Genomic DNA, 16259 nt, shown 5'->3' with positions numbered 1-16259 from the left:
AGCTCCAGCACAGTGTGAAGGTCGCACTGCAGCCGGGAGAACGGGGTGGAAAGTGTCCTCTGCTCGCCAAGCGCTCATTTGAATTTTTAATGGCTTTGCTTCAGCACTGCTCACACCCCCTCTGCCGTTAGGATCACGTTCCTGTGGCACAAGCACCAGCAGAAAACCCACTTTGTAAGGCGCTCTTTAAACATGGTCGGTGCCACGCTATCGGCCGGCCCTTCAGCTCCACCACGGGAACCATCTGCAGCCAGGCCACCCCGGTATGTATTTAAAGGAACCGCTGAAGCGTCACAGAAAACAAACACATTTGAGAAAATGATGCCGTGCTCATGGATATTCCACGAGCAGAAGAGAACGCGTTTGACAAATAAATTATTTGTTATGAATCCTTTGCTCAGTTCTAGTCAGCACATACAAAAGAAAATAACACAGAAGGTATCATGTTCAATAAGCCTATGATCATCGTTTTAATTTTTTTAGACCACTGCACCTGAACGCATTCATCATTTCCCCGAGTTGCTGCGGATTGCTGCCATCAAGTTGCTGGAGGTTTCATGCAGGGGTTTGCTGGGGTTGGAAGAGCTGAACCCCCACCTACCACCAACATCCTGGAAGAGTCAGGGTGGGGTGTACGGCCCCACACAGCTCCCACACAGGCCAAGAACTCATACTGGGCCAAGACTGGGTTTGGAGCTTGATGATCCTTGAGGTCTCTCCCAACGCAAGCCATTCTATGACTCTATAGGACCTATTGGACAGCTCTCTGAGCCTCTGAGGCCTGCACGGCAGTGAACCCTGCCGAGGGCACACAGGAATGGGTGGAGAGAAGCAGTGGGAAAGCTGATGGCTGCCAAAAAGCCTTGGAAAGTCTCTGGTGCCCTCCAGGTGACAGCACAGTGGGAATGTGATGGGGTGGTGTGGAAGGAGGCCTGCACAGCAAGCACAGGGCTGAGGGGCTGGAGGTGGGCATGAGGGACACGGAGGAGAGGGGAAATAAAGGTGGGCTCCGCTCAGCTGGCTGCTGTGCCCTGCGAGCCATGGAAGCTGTGCTAACAGGAAGGTGAACCGGCAAGGAATTGAAAAATGATCGGAGAAAATAAATAGGTAGGTAGATAGATAGATAGATAGATAGATAGATAGATAGATAGATAGATAGATAGATAGATAGATAGATAGATGTAGAAAGCACTTTCTAAATGAAGTACACAGAGCAAGGCCCAGCCCCTGCCCAGCCCTGGGTACAAATGAAATACTAAGTTGAAGAGAAATGACTCCAAAGTGACCACCAGAGCCGACAGCGCGTCCCTGCCCAGACATATGTCAATAGGCAAATTGCCACCTGCCCTGGCAACCACAGCGCAGGAGCCGGGGCTGGGCCGGGCACCGCAGCGCTGCTATTGCACGATGCCGGTTCCGACGGCTGTAGCAACGTACCGCGGGTGGGACTCAAAGAAAGCAGCACCGGGTGGGAAATGTGAGACGCCGAGGGCTCGCATAACCCTGCAGAGCGGTGTGCACGAGGTGCCCGAGCACCACCGGGTACAGCTTTTACCCGACGTTTACATTAGGAGCCGGCAGCAAACGGGGCGCGTTCAGCACGCGAGCAGCCGGGTGAGCCTTGGCACCGCCGGCTGCGGGGCGGCACACGCGGGCTGCTCCCCACCCCCAGCCCGGCTCCTGTAGCGCTGCGCTGGGCCGGGCCCGGGGGGCGCCCGAAGCGCCGCTCCGCACCGTGTGCCCGACAGAGCGTTGGAGCGAGGAGAGCGCTGCGCTGCAAGAGGCGCTGCTGGGGGTCCGGCGCTACCCCTGGGGTCCATAGGGCTCTACGTGTCCCGCCGGGGCTACGGTGCTTTAACCCTGAAAATACATCTCGGTGGTTACACGGCCCCCCAGGGGACGGCAGAGTCCGGAGGGAGATTCTAGAGGGGAACCGAAAGGGATACAGAGGGAACAGGGGATGTGGGACATGCGGGGCCTGCAGCTCCGGGACGGGGGAGGCCGTGCCGACAGCTCAAGGGCAAACCATTTCTGCCATAGAATAGTGAGCGGTAACTGTGACACGGGGTTGGGGAAGGGGGTGGGAAGGTTGAAAAGTTGTTGTCATTATTCTTCTTTATGGCGAAGAGAGCAGGGAAAAATACATCATAATAAATATCGACGATAATATTAACGGTAATAACACTAACGCTACTGATGATGATGATGGTGATGATGATGTAAGCGGCCCGAACCGAGGCCCACCCGAGGCCGTGCCTCCCGCTGCCCCCCCCCCCCCCCCTCGGCTCCTGCCCGCGGCAACGGGACCCCCAACGCGGCCGCTCCGGCGCGGGGCCGCTGCGGGGAAACGGCGCTCAGTGCCCGACCGTACAAATAAACGGAATCGAATAACACGGAGAGCGGTGACGAGAGCCCCCTGCGAGCGGCGGTGGGGCCGCGGGCTCCGCTATTACGAGAACCGCCGTCGGAGCCCCCCGGTCGCGGGGTGGGGAAGGGGAGCGGGGTCGCCGTTCGGGGCCGACGGAGCGGGCGGATCGACCCCCGGCCGCCCCCGGGCCGCTCTCCCGGAGCGGCGGCGGCGGGTTTGGCCGAGCTCGGCGAGGTGTTGAGCTCCGAGCGGAGCAGTAATTGCCGTAATCCTACTGTATCATTTGGATCATTGCGGTATTGTTGTTTTCTCCCTCTCGTTTCTCGCCCCCTAACACTGCAGTAACGCGCTCCGGTGTTAAATTAGCGGGTTGCAGGAGAAGGGGGGGAAAAAGAAAAAAATAGAGAGGGAGAGAGCTGGAATGAATGGAAGTTTGTTAAAAAAAAAAAACCACCAGAAAAGCAAAAACCCACACAACAAATAAACCAACAGAGTGACACGGCAGAGGCGAGCCCGCAGCGCTCAGCGCCCCGTGTGTCACCGGGCAGCGCCGAGGCGGCCCCGCGGGACTCGCGCTGAGGGCGGGCGGCTGCGGGGAGCCCCGGGGCGGTGCGGGGCGATGCGGGGAGAACCGAGGGAGCTTCTGTGTTCCCTCTTCTGTCTTTCGTTCGTTTCTTTTTAGTTTGCTCGATTTCTCTCGGGCTTTTTCTCCTTTCAAAAGTTGCTTTTGTTATTTGTTATATTATGACGTGTTTTCTTAGCCGTAGAACCGATGAGTTCGTTGCCCCTCGCACCGCGGGTAACACCGGCGGGGCCCGGCCGCCGTCCCGGTGCCCCGTGGGGACACGCGGCGCCCTCACGCAGCCCCGCTTTCGTTGCTCTTTTTTTCCCTTTCCAATTTGCGCCGTTTCGGCGACCGGGAGCCGCGGGACGCTGCCGTCGCTGAGCGCACGGTGGGGAGACGGGGCTGCCCCCGCCCGGGTGCGGAGGTGCCACGAGGGGCCACGAGGGGCCACGGAGCTGCGTGACCGGGTCGGCCGAGCCCTCCCGGGTGGACGGGAGGGGAAAGGAGGGGAAATGACAAAGCACGGCGGCTCAACGCCGTTCCCGGGCTCTCCCGGTGCCGCCCCGGCTCCCATCGCTTCTCCCGGCGCGGCCGCGTCCCGCTCGTTGGTACCGGTTGCTCCGTGCGGCCGCTCCCCGGGACGCGCCCCCCGCTCCCGGCCCCGCCGGCTCCTAACGCGGCCGTCGGGGCAGGGACGGGGCGGGCGGGAGCAAAACCTGGCGCGGATCTCCCGTCGGGGAGGGGCCGGGCGCGGCGCTATGGGGGGATCCTCCGCACCGCCCCCGACGGCCGCCACGAGCGGCGCCCGCCCCCACGGCGCGGGGCGGGGCGGGAGCCGCTCCGGGGCGATCCGGGCCGGGCTTTGCGGAGCTCCCGGTGCCGGCGTCCGCCCGGCCTCCGGCGGGAGCCAATCAGGGGGCGGCTGCCCGCACGTGGAGCCGAGGGGACTCAAGAGCGCCGCGGCCGCCGCTCACTCCCCCCGTGACGGGCGTCCCGGCGGCACCGGGGGGCGTCCGCGCCGCCGCCGCCATGAGCGGCCCTTACCCCGAGGAGAGCTGCGCCGAGCGCCCCGACTGCAAGAGCAAATCGCCTACGCTGCTCTCCTCCTACTGCATCGACAGCATCCTGGGCCGCCGCAGCCCCTGCAAGGTGCGGCTGCTGGGCGCTGCGCCCACCCTGCCCGCGGGGGCCGCCCGGCCAGAGCCCCCCGACGGCGCCGCGCAAGGTGAGCACCGGGCTGAGCGTCCCGACACGGGTGGGAGCTGGGGAGAGCGGGGCTGCGGTGCGGCGGGGGGTCGGGGTGCCCGTAGGCTGTCCCGGTACCGCACGGATCCCTCGCATCCAAAATTTCCCCCTCCAAAAAAAGGAAAAACGGGAATTTTTCGAAAGGGTTTGTAAAATACGGAGCGGACGAGCGCCGGAGCTCCGGGCCACGGGATAGAAGTAGCCTCGGGACAGTCGTATTCCCCGCACGGAGGGCAGCTGCGGGCCAGGCTACGCGAGGTGATCTCAGCCTCTCGCTCCCAGCGCTGACCCCGTCTCTCTGTTTCTCCCCTCCTCACCCCTCTCCTCCCCACAGGTTCCCCGAAGAGCAGCCCCCCCTTCGAGCCGGCTGAGCTGCACCTGCCCCCCAAGCTGCGGCGGCTGTACGGGCCGGGCGGCGGGCGGCTGCTGCCGTCGGGGCCGCGAGGGGAGCGGCCGGAAGGGCGGCCGGAGGGAGGCGCCGGAGCCGGGGCGGCGGCCGGGGCAGGGGCCGGTCCCGCGCCGTGGGACACGCTGAAGATCAGCCACGCGCCTCAGGTCAGCATCAGCCGCAGCAAAAGCTACCGCGAGAACGCGCCCTTCGCTCCGCCGCCGCCCGCCCGTGACGAACCGGGGAGCGGAGCCCCGCACGTCGAGGAGCGGCCCGGCCCCGCCGCGCCGGCCGCCGGGGAGGAGGAGGAGGACGAGGAGATGCTGGAGGAGGAGGAGGACGAGGAGGAAGAAGAGCTGGAGGAGGACGACGAGGAGGAGCTGCTGGGAGAGGACGGCGGGGGGCTGCTGGAGGAGGCCCGCCGGGGCACCGGAGCGGCGCCGGGGGCGGAGGGCGGGGGACTGTCCCCCAAAGAGGAGCTGCTGCTGCCGCCCGAGGACGGCGAGGGCAAGGACGGAGAGGAGAGCGTGTGCCTGTCGGCCGGCAGCGACTCCGAGGAGGGGCTGCTCAAAAGGAAGCAGCGCCGCTACCGCACCACGTTCACCAGCTACCAGCTGGAGGAGCTGGAGAGGGCCTTCCAGAAAACGCACTACCCCGACGTCTTCACCAGGTACCGGCACCGCGGGGCGAGGGGACCGAGGCGGGGAGGGAGGGAGGGAGATTCCCCGGGGCTATTTTTACGCCGCCGCCGGGCCCGGATCGGGTTCGCGCTCCCCGCGCGGGTCGGAGCGGGGCGGCGGATCAAAGCGCCGCCGGTAAAAATAGCGCCCGGCGCGGCCCCGCCCGGGGCCCAAGGGAAGGGAGGGGGGAACCCGGGGCCGCCCGGCTTACGGGGTTGGGGGGGTGGGGGAGTACAGACGCGGCCCCGTCCCGCCGCGTCCCGAGGGTTCATCGCGGGTTTCTCGTTCGTTTTGTCGGGAGGGCGCGGAGGGTCCCGCGGGGGGGGATCAGCTGTCGGCCTCGCCCCGGGAACGACGCCTCAGGCGGAGCCGAGAGCTCTGGCGTGGCCCCGTTCGTTTGGGTTTCGCTGTTTGGGTGTCGTTTCCCGTCCCGGCGAAACACAGCGGGGCAGCGGGGCCGGGAGCGCTTCGCTATAGCGCCGAGGCGGCTCCCGACGAGCGACGATCGCGGGCGGCGGGCGTAGGGCCGGGTGCGGGCGGCTCGGAGCCGGCTCTGACGCGCTGTCCCCGCAGGGAGGAGCTGGCCCTGCGCCTGGAGCTGACGGAGGCCCGTGTGCAGGTGAGTGAGAGGCGGCCGCGCTCGGCGGGACGGGGCCGGGCCGTCCCCGCGCCCTCGACGGAGCCCCCCGCGGCCGAGCGGTGAGAAGGAGGGGCCCGCGTCGCCGGCGGGGCTCCATAAAAGCGCACTCAGCGCCGAGCGAACGGGGCCGTCGGAAGGCGGGGTGCCGAGGAGCCGCTTAACGCCGTCCGATCGCCCGTTTTTGATAGCGACGGGCCGCGCGGCTCTTAATGGAGGGTGCGATGCCATTAGAGGCGTCTGCGCCCCATTCCAGAGTGCTTCGCCCGGCCTCACCGCCATGGCCACGATAAACACGGGGCGGCCGCCGGCGGCAGCGAACAGATGGTCCCGGCCGCGCGAATCACTCTACAGTTAAAATCGGGCGCTGATAAGGCGCCATAAATTCCATATGGCTCATCGGGTTCGCCACGGCCCCGCGCATTAACGGCGCTGAGACGGGCCCCGCGCCGTGTTGACACATCGCTCCATCGTCACACGGCGCCGTGACGGCAGAGCCGGGCGAGCGGCGTGGGAAAGTTCAATAGCTCCGTCAGCCGGAGCCCAGCCGCCCTATGGAGGGGCGTGGGGACGGCGATACGAATTAGCGAAGCCCCTCCGGCCACGCTCGGCCTTCCGACGGGCTCCCATCCGCAGCGGTTGCGGTGTCGCCGCGCCCGAGGTGGGACGCGAAGTGCAGCCACCTCCCGCACGGTGCGGGCACCTCTCGTTCCTTTGGCCCGGCGGTGTTTTCTCCCCCGCTGGGCCGCAGCCCGGCTCCGCTCGGGGCTTTTACTGCCGGGGAACGGGAGAGAAGAGGGAAGCGGCGGCAGCGCCGCGGCTCCGCGTTGTCTCGTTTCGGAGCCCGGTTTTGTTTCGTACCGTGCGGAGCCGCGTGAAATACGGGCCCGAGGGCGGCCCGGGAGCTCCGTCCGCGCTGCGGCCGCTGCACGGATTCATTCCCTTTTGGTCGCGGCGCCTCCCGGCCGCGATTTCGTTCTGCCCCGAACCGAAGGACAGCGCGGCCGCTGCCGCCCGTGGGCGCTGGGTCTCATTGGAACGCGTTCGGCGCCGATTCGTTCCACGGGAGCTCGGCCCGGAACCCGGCGCGCCGCTATCGCCGCTAACGCCGCTGTCTCTCTTGGCTTGCAGGTATGGTTCCAGAACCGTAGGGCTAAGTGGCGGAAGAGGGAAAAGGCTGGGGCTCAGACACACCCCCCAGGTTTGCCTTTCCCTGGTCCCCTGTCCGCACCTCACCCCCTCACTCCGTACCTTGATGCTAGTCCTTTCCCTCCTCACCACCCAGCTCTAGACTCCGCCTGGACCGCCGCCGCCGCCGCCGCCGCGGCCGCCGCCTTCCCGGGCCTGCCGCCTCCTCCGCCCGGCTCCGCCGCGCTGCCCCCCGCCGGGACCCCGCTGGGCCTCGGCACGTTCCTGGGCGCGGCCGTGTTCCGGCACCCCGCCTTCATCAGCCCCGCCTTCGGCAGGTACCGGCCGGGCCGCGGCTCCCCGTTACGGGGCGGGGCGCGGGGCGCGGGGCGCGTTGCGGGGTCGGGCGGCGGGTCCCCCCGCTCGGGGCCGCTCCGCCGTTCGAATCGGGGCCGCCGCCGATTGGGCGCCGCGCGCGTCACGTGCCGTCGGGGCGTCCGTCCCGCGGTGGCGGCGCTGACGGCGCTGTGTCGCTTCTTCCTTCCTTCCCTGCAGGCTCTTCTCCACCGTGGCCCCGTTGGGCAGCGCGCCCGGCGCCGCGGCGGCTCTTCTGCGGCAACCGGCGCCGGCGGCGGCCGAGGGCGCGGTGGGCGCGGGGCTGGGGGAGCCGGGAAGCGCCGCCGCCGCCGACCGTCGCGCCTCCAGCATCGCGGCGCTGCGGCTGAAGGCCAAGGAGCACGCGGCGCAGCTGACGCAGCTCAACGTGCTGCCCGGCGGCGGAGCGGGCAAGGAGGTGTGCTGAGATGGGCCGAGCTGCGCCCGGCCGCCGGGCGGACGGGGCGGGCGGAGCCGGGACCCCGCCGGGAGCGGCGATAGTAAATCGTAATTCCTAACGATGAAGGACCGGCGGCGGAGCCCCCCGCGACGGCGTTTCCCCCTCCTCACCCCGCACACCCCGCCTCCGTCCGACTCCGGCGCTCACGCCGAACCGGAGCGCGGCGAACCAAAGGGAACGAACGGCGCCGCCGGGGCGCGGGGCCGCGACTGTGTACATAGCGATGTGATAAAACGCGGCGAACGAACGGACGCGCCGCGGAGCTTTGTATATGGGAGATGACGGTGTTAGAAAGGCGCCGAGCTCGGCGTGCGCCTCCGTGGCTGCGCGGGGCCGCGGGGTCCCGGGAGGCGGCGGCGCGGGGCGCTCCGTGCGCGGCGGGCGGTGGCGACGGCGGGCGGGGGGGGAGGAGGAGAGGGGCGAACGGGTGTATGGAACGGCCGAGAGAAACGGCGTCAAAATGGACAAGAAAAGGACGGAAAAAAGCTCCCCAAATATGAAACGGCACGGAGCCGGCGGCGGCCGCACCCCGTCATCGGGCGTCTCCGAGCGCCTTTCCCCATCCGTTCATTCCTCTTTTATATTTATGTATCCCTCCTTTTTCTTATCTGCTTTTGTATCGTTTATTTTGTAGCACTCGCTTTTTTCTTCGCTTTTTTCTTTTTCCTTTTTTTTTCTTTTTTTCTTTTTTTTTTTTTTTTTCTTTTTCCCCTTCGTTATTTCCTTATAACGATTTCCCGTTCGTCTTTTATTTTGTCGGGCTTTGGTTTGACTTTCAATTCGCTCTGTCTATTTTACTTCTCTTTCCTCCGGCGCTACGTTCGGAAGCGGCCGCGGCCGTCGCTTCCCGGGCCGGCTCCGTGGGGTTCCGTGCGAGCCCCGGGCTCAGCCCCGCACTCGGGCACACACGCGCACCGCACCCCCGGCGCTATTGGGGGGTCTCCAAAGCCACCACGAGCGCAATAATAACGCTAACGATAATAACAATAAAATGTAATGGGGAAAGTCACGTTCGTTCCGTGGGAGTTTTTGGAGGCGAAGCCCGAAACGTCGTTTCGTTGTTGGGGTGTTTTGTTGTTGTTGTTGGGGTTTTTTGGGGGGAGGGGGTTGTATTAGTTCGGTTTTTTGGTTGTCTTTTTTCCTTCCTGCCACGCGGAGAAGGGAAGGGGCTCGTTGCGGAGCCGTCGCGCAGTAAGAAATGCCCTTCACCGCTCCGACTCCTCGGGCCGAAGCTCCGCTCACGGCGGAATCGCGCTTCTGCAGGCGGCAATTCCGCTAATCCGGGGGTTATTACGGCGGGCCCTCATTAGGATCGCGGCGCTGCCAAACGATCCCATCACCGCCTGAAAAGAGGTTTCCCCCTCGCCTTAGAGGCGGCGGGCCGTATTTACCCCGCGCGGTTCATTGGCGCAGAGCTGCGGCCGCGCACGGAGCCCCGCGCAGCGCTGCGCTGCTCCGAAGTGCGGGGCGCTGAATGGAGCGCTCCCCTCGCCCCGCCGCGGCCCCGGCGCTTTCTGCTCTCATCCAATTAGCGCGGTGTATTAAGCGGTTTATCATCTCATAGTCAGCTATTGAGAGAAACAAGGCGAACACTTTGCAATAGAGCCTGCTCTCCTTTGACACCCTCAGGTACTTACATATTCCACTGTGCTATGAATAATAGAGGAAGAATAGAGCGCTAATTCCCTCATCAAAGAGCGCCTTGTCTGCTGCTTTGCTCAACAACACCATTCCGATCAAAAGAAAAGCAATAAAGCTTAGCATAACAAAACGAAACCTACTTATTAGCTTAGTGGTTAAATTAATGCAGAGCCGCCGCTATTCAACGCCGAGGTTTGAAAACAGCCTCCAACCACCCCATAATGCTGCCGTCGGGATGGAGGAATTTTAATCTGAGCTGCGAGGCCGCCGCAGATGAGTTAATCTATTAAAGAGCGATGAGGAGGGCTCGCGGGGCCGCGCCATTCAGCGCAGCGAGCGGACGGCTCCGGCCCGGGATGCGGCGGCTCTGCTCCCCCCCACCTCCCCCTCCCCGACCCCAGCCCGGCCCGAGAGGACGCGGAGCCCCGGGACCCGCCGGCGGTGCGCGGCCCCGGCTCCAATCGAGGATCCCCGAAGCGCCCCGTCGGGGGAAAAGGGCCCTTCCCAGCCCGACCCCCCGGTTGCTGCGCCCCGCGGCAGCGTCCCCCGCGCTCTCGTAGAATCTAAACATCCCTAAAGTCCCAAATTAACGGGCTCTTCAGCCGTAATTATCCCGGTAGACACAAATGCCGCGGGGTCAGGGGTGCTTTTCCGAGCAGTTCTGCAGGGCTGTCGTCAGGGAGATCTGCACGAACCCAATTGGGCCGGGTACTACGAAACTACGAAAACCCAAACCCGAGTGAAATTATTGCCGCAGTCCGGCAGGGAGCTGCAGCATCACGGCGTCGCTTTGGGCTGGACGTTCCCGAGAAACCTCCCCGGGAGTCTCCCCGACAGCCCGGCTGTGACCTCGAGGGGCTGCGGCCGGGGGCACGGCACCAGCTCACAGACGGGATGGGCCGGGCACCATTTCTCGCACGCCAGAATCGGGCGTGAGCGGAGTCCGACGGGTTCGGCCCCAGAGCCGCTCCGGACATTCGGGCACGCTCCAGCCACCGTCGCCCACTCCGGCCCGCAGCACCGCCCAGCGCGCTCGCAGCTCTCGCTCGGGGCCGAACGAAAGCCATGCAGACAACGCACAGCCACGCACAGCCCTTCCGTGCCCAACGCTGACGCCCCGTGAGGCACCCGGAAGGTGCGGACCTTTCCGCCAGCCCCGGGCTGCAGCGATGAGCTGCCGACACTCAGGCAGACCGAGCCCAGTGCTTTCACTAGAAAATTTTATTGTATTTTTCCATCAAGTGCTAAGAAAACTTTGCATTTCGTACTGCCGATGATATAAAAGAACGCTTTAATAACCTCACATCAATATATCGCATTGCAAACGTGAACGGCAAACAAGAGCGCGACGATATTCGGTGTACAAAAGCTCTACCCAAATTCACTCTTTGTTCTTGTCGTACTGTTGTCACTTTACTAAAAGTAAATGGAAAATACCATTTGTTCATAAAACCTTTAAACCCCCCGATACAGTAACTATGACAGATTCTCCTTCCTCCCCCATTTCCTCTTACATTGCCACCCAAATACAGTTTTCCCTATTGACAGCAAGAGCTGACGTACATTTATTTTCTGCCTATGTACAAAGCATGTTTCACTCACGTACGTATCTATACATCCACATAAAACATTTCTTTCTAGTCTGGCAAAATAATGTGCTTAGAGACGGCCCGTGAAGATACGGGAGACAAGCTGGTCCACGGTTCTTCGTGCCTCCAGGCTTCAATGGGTCTCTACCTCGTTTGGAAAGGAAAGCGTCCCTACCTCGCTCAGAAGGACATTTAAAGGCATTTAGGTTTAGCATTGTTTTTAATTGGTATGTTTATGATCAGGAAGGAGATAAACTGTGAAAAGGCAAAACATTAGTGCTCCTACTGAGACCTCCACTAACCTCTCTTCCTGAGAGCACCTCTACTAAATACCCTGGAGCAAAGTCTAGGATCACTTACATTCCAGCAACTCTCACTGGGAATTATCCAATTAAAGCAGCAATTCCCCCACCCCCCTTTCCCTCATAGGTCTGAACACACAACAAAATACATTGCGAAAATCAACTGCTCCACGTTTTAATAACCCTGGCTTTTCGGTGAAGAAAAGAATGGGAGATAAAAACACCTCGAGTGTACCAGGTCCACGTGGACCACGCATCCCATTTTCATCTTTCATTCTTCCTCCACCAAAGCAAAGCTTATTAAAACACCGTGGTGCGTCCAGACACAGGGTACTGCTCAGGAGACCCTTATTTTTAAGCAAGTAGTTGGCCCCTCTGCTCCCCCCACGTTCCGTCCATCACTGTCTTTCACTGCTGGACTCTCCCACGGATCTTCCCATGCTGACGGAGAAGAGTTTGCCGAGATTCACTTCCGAGTAGCTGCTCAGGGACAGGCATTTGTCTACTGTGCTCTTCAGTTTCTTGTAGGCCTCTGTCACTTCCCTCCTGAGGGGCTTCCTCTTCACAAACTCTGACAGGACAAAGATAAAATAAGAGAGATGGGTTAAATAAAGTGCTTTTGCATTCAGTGATATTGTGCATTGTGGTATTTTAACACAAGGAGAAAGGAGGACAAAGTTGTAGCTGGCAACCAACGTCAGTATTCATGGCCAGCTCTTCTGCTGCCTTCCGTACTATGAGGGCTAGAGGGACTAACTGGCTCCGGAAGAACCTGATGAAACCAGCAGGTTCCTTAGCACGGTAAAAACTTCACAGGGTCCCTCAGGGTCTGACATAAGTTGAAATGCTGCCTACAGCCGAGCCTGGCTTCAGGCCAGTCCAGGAAACCATGACTCCCACATCTGTGCTGCTGCTGGCATTGTACCACCTGGGATGAGCCCAACACTGATGCCATGGTCCCCAAACACACCCCACAAACAGTGGGTTCCCAAACACGCCCCTATGTGTGCAGGATGGGAGCTGTGGTGCTCAGCACTATGGGGATGCTCAACCAGGAATAATTCCACACCGTGCTGCCCTAAAATGAAAACGCTCAGTATCTCAATAGGGATACGTGGGGTTTACCTGATACACACATGGAGATGGTAATTCCTACAACATGTGATCAATAATACCGGTGAGGAAATGTCTGAAGCACAAGACATTACTTGTACATTTGCTTGTGTACAAGCTCACGTGCACACGCCTTAGCAGCAAAACTGAAAGCAGAGTAGTTCTGGTTATATATTATGCTGTCAGGCAACAAAGAAACCTCCATTTTCTTTCCAAGAACTTTTACTGAGCAGCACAGGTTCAGATGGAAAACCAAACTTGACACCAGTGAGGTTCATTTGAGGGAAGGTGTGGGGCTGGGAGGAGGGACACGCTGGCTGGGTCCACCCATGTGAGGGAGGTAACAAAACACTTCTGTGCCCAACCATGATAGAGGCGTCCTCTGGCCTAAGCTGGGCTTGGGCGGGCAGGCTGTGGGCTGCTGTCCAAGGAGATGGGATCACGGGATAACCAATGGGGCAGCCCATGCAGCCTGTGGCCGCCTCCACCCCCAGCACAGGCGGGCTTTTCCGCAGAGCCTCAAAGAGGCTGTAAGAGCTCAGCAATGAACTACCGGGGCCAACACAACCCGCAGTGTTCTACTGAGGAATGAGATCCTGCTTTGCCTCCCATGTTGCTCACGATGTTCCACTCAGCTGCTCTGCGTGACGCTATGAAATGTCTAAAAATTCAATTAAAATTTCAATTAGAGGTGGCAGTTGGAGTAAGTGAGTCCGCTGATTGCCAGCACTTTGGTGCGCAGCTCCCATGCACGCTTGTGAGAAAGGTGTGCCGCATGCTGCCGTATTCAGCTTTAGGTGTTTGTATTTACAACTTCGGGCAGTTGGAACAGAGCTGAAAATACCACATTCTTGCCATTACTCAGATGGTAATGGAATTATGCTTATTAGTGGAACTAAATTTCCCTTGTACTGCACCACGAATACAATAAAAACTCTGATTACAGGAACCTGTTCAGTAACAGACTGAAGTCACTATGGCATAAACACCTTTAATGATCCTGAAATTATTTCAGCGTAGGGTTTAATTAAACAAACAATGAAAATTGCAGTAACCAGATCCATAAAAACACCAAACCCACATCGCCACCAGTTCAGCACCAGCTGGTTCACGTTTTTCCAAAATCAATAATGTGCTCAGTGGGTTCATTTGCCACTGCTCGCACACCAGCAGAAACCATGGTGCTTGTACCAACAAGCTGCAGAGAATATCCTCCTTGTAGCTCAGGAGCTGCGGTGCCCCATCCCTGGAGACACTCGAGGCCAGGCTGGATTGAGGCCCTGAGCGGCCTGAGCTGGTGGGGGGAAGCCCTGCCCAAGGCAGGGGATGGGGATGGGTGGGGGTCCCTTCCAACCCAAGCGCTTTTGACTCTATGACAACCCAGCTAACACAGTTTGAAGTGTCCTGGAGCTCAGGAGGGACCAAGGTGAGCGGTGTCAATACACAGAAGCAGGTGGCACGTACAGCCAGAGTGGGAAGGCCACCGATGGCGAGAACAAGGCATGTGACAGGGCAGTGCTGAGGGCACAGGACGGCACACACAGCCTCCACGCAGGCCATGCTCAGCCCCAGCCACTAGGCCAGCAAGATTTCTATCCTCTCTGACCCCCCCATCAATCTGAACTGTAATTACACACGATAACCAGCCTGCCTCAAACACTTCTTAGACTTTTGCACAGGCAAGACGAGAAGGGTGGCTGAGAAGAAGGGAGGCACACGAGGGGCCTGGCTGAAGTGGCGAGGCCAGCTTTAAGTTTCAATTATAAGACAATGGCAGCCGGATCTCGGCGGCAGGAGGCAGGCGGCAGCGTCCCCGCAGCACGGCCGCACAGTGCATTTGAATGACACGAGTGCCTCTGATGACTGGGGAGAGGAGATTTAAAGAACTGCGGTAATACAGAGCAGGGGAAGATGAGAGAGGACACAGCTCCTGATGTGTTTACCTCCTTTGCTGATGGGATATTGACTTTTCCCACCAGGTTGGTTAGAAAGGGGACTATTTACGCTGCCACACAGCAGAGTAAGAATGACAACCAGCATCACCGTGCTCCTCTTAGTAAAAGACAACTGTGACCGCCGTATATCACACAGCCAGTCGATACCTTCGAGTCACCATTCCATCCAACTTAGAGATGCAGATAAAAGCTCCTACTTTCTTCCTAAATGAGAATTTAATCAATATCGTACCTAAGGCCCTCTGAAAACTAAGCTGCACAAACTGACTGAAATTGCTTTTCAGTAGTCTGTCACGTTCTGAGAACAGTTGCCTGTCTATTATTGCCCTATCATTGTTTTAATAATTTCCAAGTTCAGCAGCGAGCAATCTTTTATGACAGCCAATACCGCATATACAGATTATTATAAACAGAGATATATTTACACACATACAGGGCGTGCAAAAGGTGCTGCCGACACAAATACGGGCATGAAAAATAAATTTATCTGAATCTTTGTTTGTTTGTGTGTTCAAAGACGCGCTTCTGACTATGTGCAATTAGAGGCAGGCACTACATTCCTTACGGTCAGCAATAAATTACCAACTGCTTTGGAGGGCTTTGGAATCACATCACCAAATGGCAGCTGACATCACCCAGCACCCCTGGCACCCCGCTCCTCACACAAAGCACGACTTCTGCCTAACCCCTGCCAAGTTCATCTAGAAGCAAGGATGGGGATATCTGTAGGTTACCTCCACCTGGCCACCTGTTCTGCACATACTGCCATTTCTCTTCGCTCCTGTTAAAATGGCACAGAGAAACCTGGCAGAGAAGATCGAGAACTTTTGTTCTCAGATTCACTAAGATGCAGCTCAAAGTCTTCTCTTTTTTACTCCTGCTGATTGGGCAACTGTATTGTGCCACACCATTAAACTCTCTCCCCTGATCATGCTGTTGATAGCCCGACCCTCAGAGCAGAAGTAAGAATACATTCACCTTCCTCTGTATTCGTATGCGTGCATTTGCACCCGAGTGAGTGAGAAACAACATAGGTGTCTATGAGCACAGTGCCAAAAGGTTGGCTGGTCCAGGAAGGAGCAAAAAAAAAAGCTGCAGAGTGCCATTTCTGTACATCTCCCTCTGGCACCTCTAGCTGAAGAGTTAAAGAACACACAGAATGAGCTGCTGAAATTTTTTACATCGCCTACTGGTTATTGTATTTTAATTACAGCGAGCTCAGACACACAGGCAGCAGCCTCCGTTCCAAATATCTGTGTTTCATTTATTTCTGCGCAAAGGTAGCAAACAACAGTCAGTCATAATTGGTTCTGTCAGATGTTTTACAGTCAGTCATAATTGTCTCTGTCTAGAGGTGTGTCAATTTACTGCAAGTTAAATAAATATTCTGTCTATTATGATATCGGGTTATGTAAGCCATTTTTTTTAATTGCACGGGTTCCCCTTTTACACTATTTGGCACCCCTATTTATACTGTTAACCTTAACTTCGCCATTTGCGGAATGTCAATGAAAAAAGTCAACAGTAATTTAGCGAACAGACGTATGAGCCTCTAGCATACTTGCTGTTTTATTTCTGATTAAATACAATCAAATTAGGCTATAAAGCAATTAAATTCTTCCATCTTGACAATGCTCTCCTCAAACGCCCGTCACCGATGCCAGTCTGATGGCCTAAATGGGGAGATTGACTTGCCTAAGCCTTAAATGGTTCTTGTTTGTTTTCTGAAGAAAATAAACCTCCTGACTCGCACCCAATCCTCAGCCATATGTCCCTACAAAACACCAGACGTTGCTCACGATGTGGGCTGTGG

The 16259-nt window shown here is 59.1% G+C and overlaps 2 protein-coding genes across 2 annotated transcripts in view; one reads left to right on the top strand and one right to left on the bottom strand.

Annotated features, from left to right (window-relative positions):
- Positions 1-3882: 3882 nt before the first annotated feature.
- Positions 3883-8855, top strand: ARX (aristaless related homeobox). The gene is made up of 5 exons (XM_015885891.2): positions 3883-4158; positions 4513-5236; positions 5820-5865; positions 7015-7349; positions 7567-8855. Exons 1-5 carry the CDS (start codon positions 3963-3965, stop codon positions 7811-7813), a joined length of 1548 nt encoding a protein of 515 aa, XP_015741377.1. The 5' UTR covers positions 3883-3962; the 3' UTR covers positions 7814-8855.
- Positions 8856-10693: 1838 nt separating this feature from the next.
- The window catches only part of POLA1 (DNA polymerase alpha 1, catalytic subunit), a 183025-nt gene continuing 177459 nt past the window's right edge, over positions 10694-16259 (bottom strand). Inside the window, 1 exon segment of the mRNA XM_015885864.2 lies at positions 10694-11949. Within this exon segment, the coding sequence (XP_015741350.1) occupies positions 11777-11949 (173 nt within the window). The 3' untranslated portion in view covers positions 10694-11776.

This window comes from Coturnix japonica, chromosome 1 (assembly GCF_001577835.2).
Source record: "Coturnix japonica isolate 7356 chromosome 1, Coturnix japonica 2.1, whole genome shotgun sequence".
Lineage (NCBI taxonomy): Eukaryota > Metazoa > Chordata > Aves > Galliformes > Phasianidae > Coturnix > Coturnix japonica.
This window is presented reverse-complemented; position numbering and strand designations above follow the sequence as displayed.